Source organism: Mizuhopecten yessoensis, unplaced genomic scaffold (genome assembly GCF_002113885.1).
Source record: "Mizuhopecten yessoensis strain PY_sf001 unplaced genomic scaffold, ASM211388v2 scaffold8811, whole genome shotgun sequence".
Classification (NCBI taxonomy): domain Eukaryota; kingdom Metazoa; phylum Mollusca; class Bivalvia; order Pectinida; family Pectinidae; genus Mizuhopecten; species Mizuhopecten yessoensis.
Genome location: NW_018407733.1, coordinates 1,625,869 through 1,649,184, shown reverse-complemented (window position 1 = coordinate 1,649,184; position 23,316 = coordinate 1,625,869). Strand labels below are relative to the sequence as shown.

The window sequence follows — 23,316 nt, the reverse complement described above, 5'->3', positions numbered from 1 at the left end:
TTGACCCCCAAATAGAACTTAAAGTTGACCTTTAACCTCATTACTGTAATAAGAAAAAAAAAAATCGCACTTTTGGTCTTCATAACATACCCAAGTATCATGACTCTAGTCCAAATGGTTCTTACAATATTTTTGTTTGAAGTTTTTAACATATTTGAGCCCTGTGACCTTGAAAGTAGGTCAAGGTAATTTTAATGAGGAACTTTATAGCACTCTATCCCAGGTACCTACTGGCCAAATATTATGACCCTGAGCCTTATGAAATTTGAGAAGATTGTTAAAGCTTTTAACCCATGTTGACATTTGACCCCCAAATAGCACTTAAAGTTGACCTTTGACCTCATTACTGTGATTAAGAAAAAGATTCGCACTGCTGGTCTACATAACATTACTGAGTATCACGACTTTAGTCCAAATGGTTCTTAGGATATTGTTGTTTGAATTTTTGAACATATTTGAGCCCTGTGACCTTGAAAGTAGGTCAAGGTCATTTTAATGAGAAATCTTTATAGCACTCCATCCCAGGTACCTACCGGCCAAATATCATGACCCTAGGTCCTCTAGTTCTTCAAAAGAAGTAGTTTAAAAGAAAAAGTTGACAGACGGACGCCGGACGCTGCAGTATGGCATAAGCTCACATGGCCCTTTGGGCCAGGTGAGCTAAAAAAACTCTGGTCCAACCAGTTCAACCGTTTGGATCACCTTTAGGTCTCTCTGGTATTACCGGTGGAGGACTTATAATTGCATATAGAAATATAATTAAAATCTGAACAGTTTAAACATTCTTAATATTGAATCACTCATTTTATATAAAAAATGAACATTTCATTTATGTAAATATGGCTTTATTGTGTTGCAGTTCATAATAATACATGACAACAAATACAAAACAGTTTGACATTTCATATTGGTGTTTATGGATCATAAACAAGTTTTAAAATCGCTGTTGACAATTTTCAGTAGAATAAATTGTTCATATACCATCAGGCAAAAATGTATAAATAGTCTACAGATAGTACTTAACATGTCCATTTCCTTTCATACTGAAACATTGAAACCTCAATTCCTTGTCTGGATGATCTCCTCCATTTCAACACACATACATTCAGTTCACACTTTTTTCTGCATCTTCATCATCAACTTAACTATAACTTATCCAGAAGTATTGTCAGTTCTCACAGGACGTCTTAAGCAGATAATCTTGGTAAACTGTCCCTGTAAAAGAAATCACATGATCACCAGGGCAGATGTTTTGCAGTAAAATTCACAAGAACACTTGACCAGGTGTTCTCTGGTAAAGCCACATGATCACCTAGCAGTAAATAGTCACATGACCACCTGGCCAGGTGCTCACTGGTAAAGTCACATGATCACTTAGCCAAGTTAGCAGTCATATGATCACTTGGTCAGGTGTTTTCTGGTAAAGTCACATGATCACTTGGCCAGGTGTTCTCTGGTAAGCAATCACATAATCATGTGACCAGTAGCTCCCCGACAGTAACACCATCACTTAGCCAGGTGTACCCTATTGAAGAGTCTGTCTTTGATCACCTGTGACATCAGACCGAGGATAGATTCCATTGTCGGTTTACACCTGTAAATCAATGAAATATAATTATTCTACAGTAATATTCCTTATAGAAAGATAATCTTCATAGAATGTTTTAAAGCAATAGGAGCATACTGCTGTATGTTGTGTTTAAGAGATATTGATTTTTATGAATGTCGGCTACTAAATCTTTTGAATAAATGGACAAAATACTTGTTTCTTTTATGTCATAGATTCTTCATAAATTTGTTCAATCTAGCAGGATACAACCCTATGTGAATAGGATATTTAGTTCCCCCAGGAATATTTTGACTCCCATGGTTAATATTTAGCTCCAATGTGGAATTTCTTGACTCCCTTATTTTATAGAATATCTAGCTTCTCTGTGGGGTATTTTGGCTCCCCATTGGGATGTTTGGTAGCATGGAGATTAACCCTTTCACCACTATGTCACTTTAGTAGACACTACCATGCATTGATATGGATGAGTTCATTATGGTCTATAGTGGTGAAAGGTTTAGAACAACCTAAAGGCAGATAACTTTGATGGTCTTTGGAATGGTTGACACATATGCTCTTCCTTGTTTTATCGGGGATCAAAAACAATATCAGTTCAAATTTTAAGACTTGCATCAGAGTACTAGATAGAGACTATAACGGTAAGAGATTCTTTTACATTTAAATCACTAAAAGATATGTTCTATCGAGAAATTCTCTGAGGCTTGGCTACCTACCCATCCTTCGTTGCCTTCATCAATTTATCCTCAGACTTTTTCTCATGCGAGTCCATGCCAAGCATGAACCCTCCACGGCCCAGCTGAACCTCGGACTGCTCTAGCTTGTCCGCCAGGTCAAATATCTGACCAGTTGTGTAGTCTGCATTCTGTAGAATAGTTCATACAGTCGATAAATATTACAATCAAGTGTTATACCATATCAGACCCTATAGGAACCTCTAGCTTGTTACTGGTAGCCACAAGTACACTACAAAACCTTCCAAAATTCTCAATTCAGAAAACATAGCCATAATGGATACTTTTTCAAGTACCTGGTGAGTCAGTAAGTTATGATGAATGGATACAATAGTAGGACAAAAAAAAGGATCTGGGATGCTTACTAGGTTGAATGTGGTAATCACAAGGGCATTGGCCTATATAAGGGGTACCTTAATAAACTACAGTACAGGTATTCAATAAGTGTTTTTCTTTTTTATTTGCAAAATCTTCATGTTACATGTAATTTGGTAATAGGTGTCTATTCATGTGAAATTATGAACAAAATAAAATATGACTGAAGTCTGATTCTAGTGTACAATTATGATCCATTTTGTTTCCACTGTCCCTACCTACTCCAATATAAATACCTACATCATACAGGATTTTTCTTTTGCAAATTTCAAACAAGTAAGTGATTAATCTGAGTCACTGACACAATATAACTGTTCAAAGTTTCTTTACCTAGGTAACCAAATATTTTGACAACTGAAAACCGAAACATAGTAAAAAAATGTTTTTTAAAGAATTAAAAAGATAAGACTGAATTGTTTTTAGTGAAACTATCAATTAATACTCGTTCAAATATATTGCATTCTGCTACATTATTTTCAAAATCTGTCCAGCATCATAACTGTTGTTATGGATCACCTGTTTTGGAAAAAAACACACTAAAACCTAGTGTAATGAATATATTTATTTCCATTAAGTAATCAGTTTTAATTTCTTTAGAAGTAACAAATCTGTCAGCAAGTGGAATTGGAGAAAATAATTGCCATATGTACTTACAGTGAGTAGACTGGAAGAGCTTAACGTGTTCACCCAGTACTTGTTCCATAGAGATTCCAGGAGTTTCCTATCCAGGGAAGACTTGAAGTAGGAAATCTCTAGAGCATAGTACCTGCAAGAATAATACATCACATTAGAGTGGATCTACACAAAAAAAGTTAAAAAGGAGCCTAAAAATATATTATATATCACACTTGTGCTAGAGTTATCTCCCTTGAATTTTTAACCATCATTTTGATATTTATTGTAGAAATAACTATGGGTGTTCGTAATCCAGGTATCGTTGTGCACATTCTTTTGTGGTTTCCAATATACCATCAGTTAATCAAATATGTCCTGACAACCAAATAGATTATTTCAACTTTTAAGTGTGGATTTTATTCAGGGAGTGGTGCTTTTTTACGGTAATTACGGTAGCACATTATGGTGGTTTTAGTGTTCAGAGCTATTGGCATTTAAATGAACCCACTCCTGTGGAAGGCAAAATAACTTAAATATTGCTGAGCAATATCAATTCCCTTGATCATTATAATTTAATTTGTGGGATGACATGGTTTGACTTTTGACACCACATATTTTTGTGGTGCAGAATGTAATGCTCTATTTATAGTAACAGTGACATTTACCATGGATCTTCAAACCTGAAAAGCAATTCCAACCAAACATTTTCCATAAGGGAGCTAGCTATGTTATAGAAACCAACTCTCTGTTTATGGTAAGTGACATTCACTTTTGACCTTCTGACCTGATCCAAAGCAAACATTTTTGTTAAGGGGCCCGGGTCATCCATGAAGATTGAGTGTTAAAGGGCATATGCAACTGAGTTATTGCATAGAAACCAATCTTCTTTTTATAACATCAGTGACCTTGACCTGTTACAATGTTCATCCGTGTCTCTCATGTTTTGTCCATCAGACTACAAACTGTTAGCAATGTATACGTACATACCGTGGTCCTGTATTTCTATGAAGTAACTAGCTATAGCTACTCACTGTTTACAATGAACACCAAAGTCTTCTATCTTGTTGAGTGGAATGGACTGATACTCTGAGGGATTTTCCTCTGGAGGCTTATATCCCTGAAACAAAACTTGATGATGTAGGAAATACCTTGAACTGTTCTGCTATCATTATTATGCTTCAGCATATTTTTAGGTCACCTGAGACAAAGTCTCAAGTGACCTATTGCGATTGCCTTTTGTCCGTCGTCGTCTGTCGTGCGTCGGTAAAGAATTTACATTTTCAACTTCTTCTCCAAAACCCCTGAACCAATTTCAATGAAATTTTGCAGAAACCTTTCATGGCCAAAGGTCAACAAAAATAGTTGTCGGTTTGGTCCCCGGCCCCCAGGGGCCTAAGGGGCGCGGCCAAAAAGGGTCGAATTGACTTAAATTTCAAAAATCTTCTTTTCAAGACCCAGATATGGTAGAATCAAATACTCTTCATAGATGGAAGGGTCTTTAGGTGCCTTACCAAAATTGTGAATTTCATGACCCTGGGGTCTCACGTTTACCCCTGGGGAGGGGGTAAACTTTACTATAGTGCAAATAGGGAAATCACATTTTGGACCAATATTTGTTTAATTTCCATTGGAAGTAATTAAATTTAGGTTAGTATTATCAGTATTGGGTAGCAGTTTGATGGTATGCACATATGAGCCCTGACTGACTCCCCGGGGCTGATGGGAGGGGCCCAAAAAGGGTCGAATTGACTGAAATTTCAAAAATCTTCTTCTCAAGACCCAGATATGGTAGAATCAAACACTCCTCATAGATGAAAGGGTCTTAAGGTGCTCTACCAAAATTGTGAATTTCATGACCCTTGGGTATCACGTTTCCCCCTGGGCAGGGGGTAAACTTTACTTTAGTTTATATAGGGAAATCACATTTTGGACCAAAATTTGTTTAATTTCTGTTTGTGGTAAAAACAAAATCAACTCTCTGTATAAATATATCAGGTGACCGTTAAGGCCCATGGGCCTCTTGTTTTTTTTAATTGGATTTCAAGATTTGGTAGCTTTCCATAAATTTCGATTCTCAGATGAAGAATTTTTCTTTGGGAATAGTTGAGAAGGTTAAAATCATAATAACATCATATATAATGGTTGTATTTTAAGTATGCAAAGACAGTTATCTGTAAATGGATACCTATAAGCTAGCAATATATTATTCCGGTGTTCATTCTGGCTATTATGACTTAAACAGAGTATGAAGTCATTGGTCAGTTGTATGAGGAATTTCGGTTCAGAACCTCAGCAGAGCCTCATTTCCGAATTCTATATCCTCAAGGAGAATTCCCCTACCCCTCATACCTAAACATGATGTCTTAACGATGGAGAACTCCCCTACCCCCCATACCTAAATATAATGTCTTAACGACGGCGAATCCTCCAACCCCCATACCTAAACATGATGTCGTAACGACGGCGAATCCTCCAACCCCAATACCTAAACATGATATATTAACGATGGAGAATCCCCCTATCCCCATACCTAAACATGATGTCTTAACGACGGCAAATCCTCCAACCCCCATACCTAAACATGATGTATTAACGATGGAGAATCCCCCTATCCCCCATACCTAAACATGATGTCTTAACAATGGACAATCTCCCTATTCCCATACAAAAACATGATGTATTGACGATGGAGAATCCCCCTATCCTCCATACCTAAACATGATGTATTAACGATGGAGAACCCCCTTATCCTCCATACCTAATCATGATGTATTAACGATGGTGAATCCTCCAACCCCCAAACCTAAACATGATGTATTAACGATGGAGAACCCCCTATGCTCAATACCTAAACATGATGTCTTAACAATGGCTAATCCCCCTATCCTCCATACCTAAACATGATGTCTTAACGATGGAGAATCTCCCTATCCCCATACCTAAACATGATGTCTTAACGATGGAGAATCCCCCTACCCCCATACCTAAACATGATGTCTTAACGATGTAGAATCCCCCTATCCCCATACCTAAACATGATGTATTAACGATGGCGAATCCTCCAACCCCCATACAAAAACATGATGTATTAACGATGGAGAATCCCCCTATCCCCATACAAAAACATGATGTATTAACGATGGAGAATCCCCCTATCCCCCATACCTAAACATGATGTCTTAACGATGGAGAATCCCCCTATCCCCATACAAAAACATGATGTATTAACGATGGAGAATCCCCCTATCCCCATACAAAAACATGATGTATTAACGATGGAGAATCCCCCTATCCTCCATACCTAAACATGATGTATTAACAATGGAGAATCCCCGTACCCCCATACCTAAATATGATGTATTAATGATGGAGAATCCCCCTATTCCCCATACCTAAACATGATGTATTAACAATGGAGAATCCCCCTATCACCATACCTAAACATGATGTATTAACGATGGAAAATCCCCCTATCCCCCATACCTAAACATGATGTATTAACGATGGAGAATCCCCGTACCCCCATACCTAAACAGGATGTATTAACGATGGCGAATCCTCCAACCCCCATACCTAAACATGATGTATTAACGATGGAGAATCCCCCTATGCTCCATACCTAAACATGATGTATTAACGATGGAGAATCCCCCTACCCCCATACCTAAACATGATGTATTAACGATGGAGAATCCCCCTACCCCAATACCTAAACATGATGTATTAACGATGGAGAATCCCCCTATTCCCCATACCTAAACATGATGTATTAACGATGGAGAATCCCCCTACCCCCATACCTAAACATGATGTATTAACGATGGAGAATCCCCCTATTCCCCATACCTAAACATGATGTATTAACAATGGAGAATCCCCCTATCACCATACCTAAACATGATGTATTAACGATGGAGAATCCCCCTACCCCCATACCTAAACATGAGGTATTAACGATGTAGAATCCCCCTATCCCCCATACCTAAACATGATATATTAACCTTAGAGTAAGTAGTCAAGGTCAGTCTTAGCTACTTACTTTTGTGGGTACATACCTAGTAGTCAGTTATACTACTTACCTTTGAGAATATAGTCATTGGTCAGCTGTATTTATACCTACTTATACTGTACCTCAGGGTACATAACTAGTGGTCAGTTATACTACTTACCTTTGGGTATAAAATCATTGGTTAGCTGTATTTATACCTACTTATACTGTACCTCAGGGTACATAACTAGTGGTCAGTTATACTACTTACCTTTGGGAATAAAATCATTGGTTAGCTGTATTTATACCTACTTATACTGTTCCTCAGGGTACATAACTAGTGGTCAGTTATACTACTTACCTTTGGGTAGGTCCTGAAAGCTCCTATATTGACTTTGCCAGCTGATATTGTTCTCACAGGATCCACCTTTGATGAGAGAAAATTCATTATATGAATCTTGGTAGATTTATAGCATAAATAAAGTTTGAGCATGGTGAAGAACCATTGTATCTATAGATCATGAAATCGTTTAATGAATTCCTTAACACATATGACCATATCAGGGTGTAAATTCTTCTAGCCTGACAGCCTGTGCTAGGATATTGTGTTCATAGGAAGGTTAAAATGATAAATGGATAAAAAGATTTTTAATATTCACAATAAAACATAGAATCATTCAATGGGTATTTAAAAAAAAAAATCTATATGCAGTTTTCAATGATTAAAACTGAATGCTCTTGTCATATAAAATACACAATACATATCCAGCACATACGAAGGCATACACACATAGGGAGATATTAGCCAGGTGGCATAGGACGAGTCGTTAGCGTCTGATAAGGCAGCTCCTGCGAATCCCTCAAAATTGTATTGATTAATGCATTTGTTAATGTATATGCTAATTGTATTTATTGTATATCTATGTACTGTAAAGCGCTTTAGAGTGGCTTATGTTAGCTAGATAGGGCGCTATATCAAATGTATACTATTATTATATACAAACACACATACTGTACATACACAGAAGTTAAACATTTCCTTTTCACATCACTTTAACTTGAGTTATGTCACCCACTCTTTCTAACGCAACAAAATAAAATAACTTGAACGTATACATATACATACAAATTCAGTTAAGCTGTAATATAACTTAAACTTCTATCCATATCCTCAAAAGATGAAAAGAGTTAAGGAGATCAGCAACATTAGTGCCACAATTGCAAGTATCTTACTTTTAAACTATCATGTTATTTTATGTTAATTACTGACATGAACAGAATTTTCAATTAAATATAATGACAGACAAATACCTTCTGTAACACTGAAAATCTTAAATATAACCAGCTCTCCTTCACTTGGTGTATTATTTTCAGTGACTATTGCCCGGTAATAGTTGATCATAAACTTTTATGGTTAGTCTATTTTGAGATGTCTCTTAAATAAATAACCCATATTTAGTAATACATGTATTTAGTGTTTTATTTAGGTACAGGATCTCATGTAGTAAATTATATTAGAAGAATCTAGCTGTAAGACCCATACTCAGTTTGAATAATTTGTAAAATAGAGTTTAAAGATACATATACAATTATGGTTAATATAATTTGAATAACATTGTTAGGTTATCTCCCCTTAGACTTTATGTATTGTAATTAATACAGGATTTAGGTAAACACCAATGATTAAATATGTGCACAGGCTCTGGTGTATATTGTATAAAAATAGTTCAATCTTTCAAATTGTTCATTTTGCATTCAAAAATAATGAATTAATTATACGAAAATAAAAATCCAAAGAATTGGTCACAAATTTTCGCAACTTCCATTGTGCTTAGCCAGCCTGTTTGCATTGTCTATATATAACTGTAAATTGATGGCAAATTTTGCCAAACATGTTCGGTGTCATGATCACCAGTGTGGAATCTCCAGTGTTAATGTGTGTATACTGGCGAGGGTTACTAAGTAATCTGTGATGATAGCAGGTATAAACAATCACTTCAAACTTCAAAGCCAACCAGCAGAACTGGTTTGACCCCATACTTACAACAATGGCAACAAATGGTTCCTGGAACTGCTGATTCAACATCTGTGTACTGACGTCTATCCCCGACAACCAGCACCCGTAACCAGGGTGACTGTGGTACCAACCAATGGCATTCTCCAGCCTTCCAACCTGTAACGTCATCATTACAATATAAATATATATGGTATAAGGTCTTCCGTAAATTACAATACACCATTGTTACTAAAGTGCCTCATGACACATGCAAGCCTTTTCAAAGAGACAATTTAAGGTAACAATGCAGAATTCTGAACAGCACACTGGTTCAACATTTGTTACCTTTATTGAATTTAATTTCCTATAAATATATACCCACAAAAACTGAATTTAAAAAATGTTGCAAAGCATGTGTGATGTATATTTCAAAACCTCTAACATGACCTTATAATCTTGATTGCTTTGCCTGGTATAGATAACCTATCTCAGGGTACAGACCGTTTTAGCCGACTCTGTGTAGGCAGCCATGTATTCGTAAGCTTGAGCTTGGGCGTTGACTCTAGTCTCTGTTCCCTCCACTGGTAGAGCAAAGCTATCCATTACAATCATGGTGTTTCCATCAACCTTGCCTAGCAGCAGACCCATGACCTCCAGGTTGCCCCCTGACCTCGCATGCATTACCATCTTCAGAAGGGCAAGAGCTGAGATCTTTATATGCTTGAAGTAGTGAGGACTGCAAAATATTATCATATATACTTTATAAGCAAAAAAGTATTGAAAAGACAAGGAGACATTTTTAGTTCATTTCCCGTGCTAATTATGTGCTTTTGTGTGTTTTGTAATGATGTACACATTGTGATTATTAACATACTTGCCAACCTTTTAAATTTTTCATATGGATGGAAATTGCAAGGAAGTTTTGAATTTTGATTATAAATAGTGTAAAATATAGTTAGCTTTTGTGGATGCATTGAAGTTGATTCAAGCAAAAATGATTTTAAAATTTGAAAACTCCAATACTACATGTATAAACCTAAAAACACACTAGTTGGCCATGGTAATTGTTAGTAAACTCATGATCTGCAAAACATTTCCTGCAATTTTAACGTTATGTTGTTTCTGACAACCTGAAATCTGGGAATGGACAGACAGAAGTTGACAGTACTAAAGATGGTCGGTCACCTTTCTTGTTAAAAATTACAAAAATATATACTTGTAAAATGTATGTTTATTCTTCCTGAAAAAAAATAAAAAATACTTCTGAAATATGGCAGTATATGGAAATATGGGGACCTCAGGAAACAAATACACACGGTATGTGTGTGTTGGTGGTGTGCAAGACCTTGCAGTGAGGCTGGGAAGACAATTCCGCAGGAGCAAGACGTAAGCTGTGTCGAAAACTATGTGGCATGGATGCCAGACAACACTGACCTATTCTGAGCCTGAAATGTTAATACATGTAGCAGTCTTCTAGGGCAAGGATGACAGATTTGTTTACATGAATGAAAATAAAGGTGCAGTTACAGATACTGGCACAAATGAACAGTATATATGTAGTTGTAGTGGCATGGATAGGCCAATTGATTCAATCCCATGAGTTATTGGTCTGAGGAAGTTAAGGAATTAACTAAACTGTAACACTTGAACTGTCAGATCAAATGAAGGGCATCATCATGTGCAAGATTAGAGAACACATGTTGCAGGTGTTACATAAGAGCTAAAATGCACGGCCAGGATTTGAATTCAGGGGGACCTCTGAACTCAACTTCCTGGTCACTGGCGATTGACCCAACCCTGTTTACTACCTTTCTCCCTCCTTCTCCTCATTGGCGATTGATCCAACCCGTTTACTACCTTTCTCCCTCCTTCTCCTCACTGGCGATTGACCCAACCCTGTTTACTACCTTTCTCCCTCCTTCTCCTAAGTGTTTACCCTCGAAGGCAACACTATTTACAGCTAAGGCATCCCCTTGTCAAGTACACTATGGTTGGTAACATGACATCACATTTGTGACAGGAAAGGAAAATGCACACCCTGAATGAGATTCGAACCAGAGACGGGATTGCATAAACATATTTGCAGGTCCGCCAGGATTTATACCAGAATATTTACATTTATAAACGGTCAAACCGGTTGTTCCGCATAGCGAACAGGCCCCTAGTCGAAACAAGGTGTGTGTGTGTAGTGGTGGGGGTAACAAAAGGGACATTCTTTTGCATTTTTAGAACGTAAAATCTTATACTACTTTGAAAACAATATTTCAATAAGGTAATCACTTCTATTCAATCTGAACTATCATCTAGGTTTTAAAAACATTTGTTACGTTTTTATTTTCAACAGAAACGTTATATTTCCGTCAAGAAAACCGACCAGCGGTGTTTTCCTTTGCAACAACAGGGGTGACAGAGAACTTATGGAGACTGCAGTGTGCTTAGCAACTCACTCCTTTTCCCATGGTTTCGCCGTTAAAATGTCCTGCTGTTGTTGCTTGTCATATCTGTATATTTCGTCATGTGAGTTGACATTTTCTATATTATTGCTAAACTCCCATGTCTTCTGTGCGTTCTTAGAATCCATTGCGGCCATATTGCCTCTACTCCGATGATGTTCTGTATAATTTACGAAACGGAATACGGGTTTACAAATTACACGGAAACGTTAATCGGAGTCAAAGTCATCATATTTTGTTTCTCCTAATGGGAACAGTACATCATACTAAACTGTTTAATTGTGATTCCTAACTATTTACTTATTAATGACGAGTCTTGAATAATTGGGAGAAACACATTGTGAGGATAGGTCTAGTAAATAATCTGGCGAGCGATATTGTAATTTTCACCACGGACTCTAATCTAATTCCGTGCTTTCACAGTATAGTTTTAAACATAAATTTAGTCTACTGTAGTTTGGAAGACTTTTTACAATAAAGGATGTTTGAAATAGAAAATATGTACATCAAAATTGAAATAGATCTACTTGGATAGGGAAACAAAATAATTAAAAAACATATTTTTTTGAATTCAGGTCGTTTAGGTACCCGGTCGTTTCGGTATTTCTGAAAGTCGTTTCGGTACTTCTGAAAATCATTTCGGTACTTATAGTGGAAAACAAATTTTGGTACCAAGTTTTAGTCAACGTCACCACTTTTTGCGTGCTGTATACCTTCAATGGAAGTAACTCTAAGTGTGGAGTCAAACTTGTGCTAACAATACACGTGTTTGTATCAGTTTGTTATTTTAATTTGCTCATGTTTCTAATATCTTGCTCTTGGCCTAACCATTGGTCACTGGTAACCGGATGTCATATCGCGAGTTACACTTCACCTACGCCATATATTGGATATACGGTTCGCTGCATTCAATAATCCTGTCCTGTTCAAAACATTATTATGCCACGAGAAAAAATCGAAAATCAACGTAATATTAAACCCGTAGCTAGCTGAGATTTACATGCGGTTTGGGGTGCTACATTGAATGTAAACTTGAATGATTAAGTTTAGAAAACACCAAACATCGAAAGATTGCACATCGTGGCTGTGTTTACATATCGGGAATGATTCTTGCTTCAGGAGAACACGAACTCCGTTTTGGTTCTTCAGACAATTTCAAAAAAGTTTTCAGAAATTAACTATTTGATTATATTTCTAACCAGGAAATTAAAATGAGGTTGTTACAATACATACAAAGTTTCATAATTTAGCTCTGAAAATACAGGTTTTTCGGGGTTCGACGATTTACAGGAACGGGCAGAAACGGGCAGAAATGGGCAGAAACGGGCAGGAACGGGCAGAAACGGGCAGGAACGGGCAGTAATCTATTAATAATTATATACATTAATGAATATATATATTAGATACATTTAAGTATCATTATCGGGTATAAGATCTATTTGATAAAAGGATTGCAATTACATGATCGGGGCAGAATCGGACTAAATTATATATATACATTTATGACGATATTACTTATGATACCTACATTTATAGTATCATATATTTTTTTATCGGGTATAAGATATATTTGATAAAAGAATTGCAAGGAATTAAGAGTGTTGTATTGATATGGATCGGGCAGGAACGGGCGACGATTTACAGGAACGGACAGAAACGGGCGACGATTTACAGGAACGGACAGAAACGGGGGAGGATCGGACTTATTTATATATATTTATTGTATATATTTAATTATCCTTTTCGGGTATAAGGTATATTTGATAAAAGAATTGCAATTACATGATCGGAGCATAATCGGACTGAAATATATATATATATATATGTCGTCATTACTTACGATACCTATATTGATATTATTATATAATTTTTATCGGGTATAAGATATATTTGATAAAAAGATTGCATCGAAATAAGAGTATTGTATTGATATGGATCGGGCAGGAACGGGCGACGATTTACAGGAACGGACAGAAACGGGCGACGATTTACAGGAACGGACAGAAACGGGGGAGGATCGGACTTATTTATATATATTTATTGTATATATTTAATTATCTTTTTCGGGTATAAGGTATATTTGATAAAAGAATTGCAATTACATGATCGGAGCATAATCGGACTGAAATATATATATATATATTTATGTCGTCATTACTTACGATACCTATATTGATATTATTATATAATTTTTATCGGGTATAAGATATATTTGATAAAAAGATTGCATCGAAATAAGAGTATTGTATTGATATGGATCGGGCAGGAACGGGCGACGATTTACAGGAACGGACAGAAACGGGCGACGATTTACAGGAACGGACAGAAACGGGGGAGGATCGGACTTATTTATATATATTTGTTGTATATATTTAATTATCCTTTTCGGGTATAAGGTATATTTGATAAAAGAATTGCAATTACATGATCGGAGCATAATCGGACTGAAATATATATATATATATATATGTCGTCATTACTTACGATACCTATATTGATATTATTATATAATTTTTATCGGGTATAAGATATATTTGATAAAAAGATTGCATCGAAATAAGAGTATTGTATTGATATGGATCGGGCAGGAACGGGCGACGATTTACAGGAACGGACAGAAACGGGCGACGATTTACAGGAACGGACAGAAACGGGGGAGGATCGGACTTATTTATATATATTTGTTGTATATATTTAATTATCCTTTTCGGGTATAAGGTATATTTGATAAAAGAATTGCAATTACATGATCGGAGCATAATCGGACTGAAAAATATATATATATATATGTCGTCATTACTTATGATACCTATATTGATATTATTATATAATTTTTATAGGGTATAAGATATATTTGAAAAAAAAAATTGCAACGAAAAAAGAGTAATGCTTATTGATATGGATCGGGGCAGGATCGGACTCTGTGTTTCCTTCATTCCTTCATTCTCTCTTTCTTTTAATTTTGTGGTTAATCTGTACAGACATAACGGGGAGACGAGATATTTATCTATTTCTGTATCAATTCATTGCATTGATCAACACTAAAATAAACACACCTTGAAACATATTATCGACACTATAAAATGAGACATTCACTATTAAATTATTAGAGTTGAGTTGCATGCAATCATACACCGGTAGAGTATCTCATAATCTATCTGAAATGAAATCTAAAATCATAAAATTAAACATCTCTTTCCTAAAACGTATTCGTTTTTTCATATAAACATATACATGCGACTCAAGCAGTTAGAAATATAATAATCAGTCTCACTATATTAATTCTATTCATGTCACAAAATGGTGTTATTAAGATCACATGTATAAATTTAACAGGAAATATTTAGAAAATTTGAAATTACTTTTCAAAAATGTTAGTTATTCAATTTTGTTAAACATAACAGTATCAATTATATAACAATGCTGGAGAAGAACCTTCAGTTAAATTAGATACTCAAATACTATGAAATTCAAAAAGTATATGGATTGTATATGATTCGAAGTCCTTTCAATTACTTGATTAACTCACAGATAGTCTGTTTTGGACAAGCTAGATATTTTTCCAGATATAGTTCTCTGACCAATCTTATGAAGGATAGACGAGTAGGTTGTCATTAATCAATTCAAAAATTAAATAGATAAATAAAAGGAATTACATTACATCAATTCAGAGACGTATATATTACATATTACGTAATATATACGTATTTGATCATCCGAAAGCTAAATACTAAATGACATGAAAACTTGTTGTCTAATTCCGTGTTCAAACTTGATTCGACTCCCAGAGATACTGTATACATACACTTTTAATAACCATGAGTTTGTGACACTAATTAGGAAATAACAGAAATCTGTTATCTGGAGTACGGCTCCATTCTGGACTCGGGCAAATATCCCGGGTCTGTGCCCCCGGGCACTTAACAATCCAAGTTCCTGAAGGTACACTAATGAGGTGTATACTGGTACCGAATCTAAATCACAGCTACAGGTATATATATATATATTGGTTATGCAATGACGACGAAAACGGAGATAAATTTTGAATAGAATAGAGGATTTTCCCAAAAATTACTTAGTCAACTAAATTAGAACAGATGTTTAAATAATTTTATTATGCAATGAATGTTATAAACGTATTTACGTACATAGTTATAACAACTATCGATATACATGTTTATAATATGTATAAATATAGATTTGTTCCAATATATACTAAAGATACATGCTTGTGAAAAGTAAATCTACTCATACTAAATACTCGTCGAATTTATTTAATCAAATTTAAGTCTTGAAAAACATCAAGTTATATGAATGCATAACCACGGACTTTATCCAATTCCGTGTACAATATCTAATTTTAATTATAAAACATTATATCAACATGTATGTAAGTCCCAGGTATTGTTTATTTAGGTGGATTACAATGTTATAACAGCTTTTTCTCAGAAGTTAATTTAATAAATTGGTTTAGTGATAAAGATACTAAAAATTGTGCAACTGACTGCGATGAGCAACGTTTTACTTTTACGGGAGAAGGTTTTGAAAAGTTTTAACAATTTGTGACCACTACCTTGTACTATATGGTATAAAATGTACATATATGTCTATTGTCGCTATCACATTGTTGTAGTACAATTGTTGAGGAGAGGGCTTTAATAAGTTGTAATAACTTGTGCCCAATCCTCTTGTTTGAATTTAGAAGCAATACAATATGTTTTAATTAAAATGAAATATGTTGAACGAAAAAAGAATCTCAACGATTCCCAACCACTTGTACAGACCAAATCCCGCCTGATATTGAAAGCGAAGTTGATTGGCACACGAGACGTCTCTGACGAGACAGAGCTTACCAGACACATAGGAAATGTTCAAAGGAAATGTGTTCTATTTTGATGCACGTTCATATAAGACCAGAGAATACAAATTTGAAACGTTTTATTGTGGAAAAACGTCTGCGTTGCTGTCCGGTGATATACCATTGAATAATCTGTTCTTGACGTTTTACAGTTTTGAGTTTAGCTGGTGAATTCATTTTCTCAGCTTCATCAGACAAGATAATCATATATGTGTAATTAACCAATCTAAATTGTTCACTCGGCACGCGACGCCAATATTCAAAAGCCAACAAATTAACCATTTAGCTTATGTTATTACAAAGTGTAATCTTAATGACATAGAAGACGAGTGTTATTTTGTTTTAGTTTGCACAAGATATACAGATTTACGACGGAAGTATTTAAAATGTTACTATAGAAATAACCCTAGTGTATATAAGCTTGTTCAATTAGTTAATACACAGAATATTAAAGAATTATGTTATCTTGGAAAGTATCGCAAATAAGCGCCGATCAGATATATGACAGTTTGTATGTGTGTATTGTTCATTCTCCTGTGACCAATGTGGCTTTTTGTACATATGTAAATATCCTGTTTAATATATGTTTACACTGATAAGTCGCAAGACTTAAAGTTAATAAAGAACTAGAACATATGTGTTCACAGGAGGGCGGGGTCACTGATAAGGTGGGGTACTTACCTGTAACGATGATTGGCTTGTGTCGCAAGGTGATTGATGGCTAAGAAATTTGCTGACAGAGTCATCAATGTACGTTTTTGTTAGAACAAGAAGTCTATTGTCTACTATTACGGAATTAGATAATCGGTTTTGACCACACCGGCCTTTGAAAATTGAAACTTAAAGCGTTTCACCGTTTTTCTTTCTACGATACATATACAATTAATATACAGCATTGTTTTTCTATAACAGATAAGGCCTATGTGGCCAAACAATCCAACATATGGACTTCAATATTTATTTACGTAAAACACGTGGACTACACATCCCTGTATTTACATATAGAATAATATTTAATTTTCAGACTGATGTCACTTTTTTGAGTTGGAAAATTGCGTATTTTCTTTGAAAGATACTTAGAAGTTTCATTTGATTGAACTGTTAACCGTCTGCACATCAATAAGTACAAGAACAAAGGATTAATATAATCTTAATGATTATTTTTTTAAGATCGTAGACGTGATTGGATGGTAATCTACACATTAACACCAATTCATTCACTCAAAATATATTCATGCTATTTATTAAGAGTTGAGTATAAGTTATGAAGTTATTAAAATTTGGTTATCATAATGTCATTTCCAATGTTTCATGTGTTATGACATCCCAATAACAATGTCATATATATAAATGAGAAAATAACCCAGATACATATTTATTATATATGTAATATATAATTCTTTGAACAACCTTTTTTGATAGAATAAACCAGAGACATATATTGGAACCTCGGCCTGGCAATTTATAAATATATATAATTTAGTCCGATCCTGCCCCGTTCCTGTAATTGCAATTCTTTTATCAAATATATCTTATACCCGATAAAAAAAAAACATGATACTAGAAATGTAGGTATCATAAGTAATATTGACATAAATGTATTTATATAATTCAGTCCGATTCTGCCCCGATCATGTAATTGCATGATAAAAGGATAATTAAAAATATACAATAAATATATATAAATAAGTCCGATCCTCCCCCGTTTCTGTCCGTTCCTGTAAATCGTCGCCCGTTCCTGCCCGATCCATATCAATACAATACTCTTATTTCGATGCAATCTTTTTATCAAATATATCTTATACCCGATAAAAATTATATAATAATATCAATATAGGTATCGTAAGTAATGACGACATAAATATATATATATATATTTCAGTCCGATTATGCTCCGATCATGTAATTGCAATTCTTTTATCAAATATACCTTATACCCGAAAAAGATAATTAAATATATACAATAAATATATATAAATAAGTCCGATCCTCCCCCGTTTCTGTCCGTTCCTGTAAATCGTCGCCCGTTTCTGTCCGTTCCTGTAAATCGTCGCCCGTTCCTGCCCGATCCATATCAATACAATACTCTTAATTCCTTGCAATTCTTTTATCAAATATATCTTATACCCGATAAAAAAATATATGATACTATAAATGTAGGTATCATAAGTAATATCGTCATAAATGTATATATATAATTTAGTCCGATTATGCCCCGATCATGTAATTGCAATCCTTTTATCAAATATATCTTATACCCGATCATGATACTTAAATGTATCTAATATATATATTCATTAATGTATATAATAATTAATAGAATGCAGCCCGTTCCTGCCCGTTTCTGTCCGTTTCTGCCCGTTCCTGCCCGTTTCTGCCCATTTCTGCCCGTTTCTGCCCGTTCCTGCCCGTTCCTGTAAATCGTCTAACCCGTTTTTCGGAGTAAACAAGTTAAAATGGCGGCTTTGATGTGTAAGGGTTATTTCGATCATTACAAATTAGAACACGAACTCCGGTTTCGTTCTTTGGACATTTTCAAAAAAGTTTTCAGAAATTAATTATTTGATAATATTTCTAACCAGGAAATTAAAATGAGGTTGTTACACTACACACAAAGTTTCATAATTTAGCTCTGCAAATACAGGTTTTTCTGAATAAACAAGTTAAAATGGCGGCTTTGATGTGTGAGGGTTATTTCTATCATGACAAATTAGAACACGAACTCCGTTTTTGTTCTTTAGACAATTTCAAAAAAGTTTTCAGAAATTAATTATTTGAATATTTCTAACCATGAAATTAAGTTATACATCTCTGCTTTCTTTAATAGATTTTCTGCAGTGGTCTTTGCTTGTTTTGATACAGTTCATGTATATTTGATATAAGCACAAACTTGATATCTAATACGTCAGTGACATAAGGTTTTTTTTTTACACGTGAGGGTACCGCAAAATGAGTTTGTACTGTTATTTAATGTTTTATATTTAGAGCTGCTTTTCAACATTATTTGATTTGGAAAAGACAGATTGCAAAATACACATGACGCTTCATGATGTATCTGAAGTACCATTACGTCATGTTTTCTCTCACTAACTTTTTTCGTTTCGATCGATACGCGGTGTTCGTTCCAACACGGAATTAGATCTAAGTCCGTGGTTCCAATCATGAATACCAAAAACCAAAAAAAAAAAATATATTATTACATTGATGAATAATTATATTTCCATACAGGGATAGCATATATTTCTCATAAAGAGCTATTCCGCGGAGCTACTCCGATCTACTCAGCTGCTCAGTTAAAAAAGCAAACGTTAAATAAACAATGTTGCAAACGTTAAATAAACAACCAACAATAAATAACAAATGAGAAATATCTATTAACTAATAAACGAAGTTCCGAAAAAAATGTTTGAAGTACCGAAACAACTCAAATACAGGAACCGAAACTACTTACAAAAAGTACCGAAACCTCTAATTTTGAAGTACCGAAACTACCGGGTACCGAAACGACTGTACCCCATTTTCCCCCCGTTAATGCGAGTTTAGTTTTTGCCACATGAGTGGCATATGTATGGTTACAAACACTTTCATTTGCTTCTGAGTTATACATTATGTGAAACTAGTCTTGTCGTACATACATACAAGTGAAACTGTGTAGGTTTACGTGTTGTATTTATGTGCCAAACGAATGCACCCAACAGCAAGAGTTGTCGCTCGTGTAAACTTTCAACGGCGCCATCTGTATGGAATACACTGCTAGATCCCAATTAAGGTAATATTGCAGGGGGTGAGAGAGCGCAGATGTAATTAATCGCGCGATTCGAGGGCTGATTTTAAACGCCTCGATAGTGTCACAATTCACAATTGAGTCACTTAGGTGGTTCCAGTCTATGGTTGTTCTAACTAGGAACGAGTTCCTGTATTCCCAGTAACAACTGGAGTGCCTCAAGGAACCTGTTTGGGACCAGTCCTCTACCTCATTATACATCAACGACTTCCCCGAATACATAACACACAGTACACTAAGATTTTTTGCAGACGACAGCATACTATACAAAACAATCAACAACAAAGACAACACGACAAAACTACAATGAGATTTAGATGCAGCTAATAAATGGCTCATGAAATTCCACCCAGACAAATGCACCATACTCACTATATCACCTAAACGCACACAAATTAAACACCAAATACACACTCCATGACCACACACTAATTAACGCACTACAGCACAAGACCGACTTCCGTAATCGTCGGTATCGATGAAGATGAAGATTGTTCAGACCTACTTGATGGAACGACGAAACCTCTGTTGTTTAAACGGGCTGAACGGTCGACAATGTTGGTCGTATCAAAGTCAGTAAATAATTTGGCACAAATGTTCCTGCCTTGTTTGCGGGCTGTCAGGTATCTCCGAGGTTGTATGGCTGGCACCAACCCCTCAACGACTTTGTAGTAGTAAGACAGCCTGATGTTGCGGCGCCTCTCCTATAGTGGTGGTAACTTCAGGTCCTTGAGCATCGATGTAACGCATCCCGGGTCTCTGGTCTTGTAGTCTCCCAAGATGAATCTGGCGGCTTGGTGTTGCACTCGCTCAATTCTGTTTATGTCTGTGGTGCACACGACTGTACCATACTCTAGAATAGGGCGTATGAGTGATATATGCAATGCGTCTGCTAGATGGTGGGCAGCTCCGCAAGTTCCTACGTAGGAAGCCTAAGGTCGAGTTGGCTTTTTTGATGGTGTTATCTATGTGAATGCCCCACTTTAGATCCTCTGAGATGGTGGTACCAAGGTAAGGGTTAGATGGAACCTGCTGGAGGATGGTGTTGTTCAGGCTATAGAAGTGTTTACTCTTACCCCGGATGCTGAGGATGTAGCATTTATTTGCATTGAACTTCATTCCCCAAGATTTGGCCCACTGTTCCAAGTTTTGAAGGTCTTGTTGTAGAGTAACATGGTCTTGTTGAGATCTGATTTTACGGTATAGCAAACAGTCATCTGCAAAGAGTCTCGTTTGGGATTTCACACTGGCTGGTAGGTCATTAATGTGACACAAAAACAATATCGGGCCGAGGACGGTCCCCTGGGGGACGCCGGAGTCCACGGTTACTTGATGTGTAGTCTGGCCCTCTAATAGACCTGCATAGTCCTAGCAGTAAGGAACTGTGTGAGTCATCTATGTATTTGACCGTTTATACCGTATGATGACAGCTTGTGTAGGAGTTTTTTGTGAGGCACAGTATCGAATGCCTTCGAAAAATCTAATATTGCACAGTCGATCTGGGTGTTATTGTCGTGTGCTTGTAGTAGATCCTCCATGGTGACTAATAGTTGGGATTCGCAGGAGTACCCGGACCTGAAGCCATGGTTTAAGGTGGTAAGTATATTGTTACCCTCTAAATGTTTCATAAGGTGACGGCAGATAATATGTTCTAGTATCTTGCACGATACGCAGGTCAGTGAGATTAGCCGGTAGTTTTCTGCGAGGTGTTTATCTCCCTTTTTATATACACTGGAAATATTGGCTTTAGCCAGTCTGACGGTAGTGATCCAGTGTCTAGCGATTACTTAAATACAGCACTAAGGCCGGGTGAAAGTTCCCCACCGCAGCCGGAAAGGATCTTATTTGAGATCACATCTGGACCACAGGTTTTTGCAGTGTTAAGGTTGCGCCGAAGTTTCGTGACTCCGTTGACTTGGATGACAATGTTTGTTAGTGGATGTCGAATGGCTGCCCTATGTAGGTCCGATAGGGCCTCGGATGGGTCCTCCTTTGTGAAGACAGACTGGAATTGACTTAATAATATGTGTGCCTTTTGTAGACTGTCACTGGTGAGTGTACCCCGGTCTTTTAGGGACAAAACGCCGATGTTGTCCTGTTTTCTAGATTTTATATAACGACAGAAAGGTTTGCTGTCATTGTTTTTGAGTCCTTCTTCTATCATGTTGTTTATGTAGTTATATTCTGCTTTACGTATGGTTCGTTTGGTCTCGTGTTGATAATGTCTATAGTTAGACCATGTATTATTCTTCTTTGCTTGTTTATAGAGTCTTTGTTTGCGTCTGAGTATTTTCTTGATTTTCCTATTTACCCACGGCAGTGATGGACGTAGACTAGAAAGTCTGGTCGGTATGTTTTTTTTATCCATGCTGTGTAGGATTCCTGTTTTAAATGTTTCCCATGTTTCGTCAATTGTACCTCCACTGTTCGCTTTGTCGATGGTATCGGACGATGTTTTCTTACAGTCCTGTTTGAGTTGGTCCCAGTTTGCTTGTGACTATTTGTAGATTTTGCGTCGTTGTAGTTGGTTGTATACCGGTTTAATGTTGATATCGGTGACAATGGATTCGTGGTCTGACAAGCCTGGTATACTAATTGAGGACTTAACTAGTGTAGGGTTGGATGTGAATACCAAGTCCAACATGTTCTGCTCTCTTGTTGGTGTTTCGTGAATCTGGCTAATGTTGGTGGAATGTTACATCTATTAAGGCTTGTAGGATCGCTTTATCAGAGGCGACGTCGCTCACGTGTTGGCTTGACCAGTCTATGTTAGGACAAATAAAGTCCCCAGAAAGCACTGTACTTCCCTGGTTTGGAGTGTTGGAAAGCTTGTGTAACGAGTTGTCGAGTGCCTTGATGTCTGTCATGTTCCGATAAGGCATACATAAGTTCCCGACATAAAGGTCTTTGTTCCTCGGTAGTTTTACTTTGACCATTCGATTTCGC

General features: G+C 36.1%; 1 protein-coding gene across 1 annotated transcript; it reads right to left on the bottom strand.

Annotated features, from left to right (window-relative positions):
• Positions 1–828: 828 nt before the first annotated feature.
• LOC110456627 (COP9 signalosome complex subunit 5) lies at positions 829–11,889 on the bottom strand. The gene is made up of 8 exons (XM_021507462.1): positions 11,723–11,889; positions 9,777–10,011; positions 9,324–9,452; positions 7,641–7,706; positions 4,323–4,408; positions 3,331–3,442; positions 2,284–2,432; positions 829–1,594 (listed from the first exon to the last, which is right to left on the bottom strand). Exons 1-8 carry the CDS (start codon positions 11,863–11,865, stop codon positions 1,507–1,509), a joined length of 1,008 nt encoding a protein of 335 aa, XP_021363137.1. The 5' UTR covers positions 11,866–11,889; the 3' UTR covers positions 829–1,506.
• Positions 11,890–23,316: the final 11,427 nt, after the last annotated feature.

Coding starts and splice junctions, on each gene's coding strand:
- LOC110456627 (XM_021507462.1), bottom strand. CDS start 11,865: ATGGCCGCAATGGATTCTAAGAACGCACAGAAGACATGGGAGTTTAGC. Junction 2,433..3,330: donor GCTCTTCCAGTCTACTCACT/GTAAGTACATAT, acceptor ACTATTCTACAG/AATGCAGACTACACAACTGG. Junction 1,595..2,283: donor ATGAAGGCAACGAAGGATGG/GTAGGTAGCCAA, acceptor ATTGATTTACAG/GTGTAAACCGACAATGGAAT.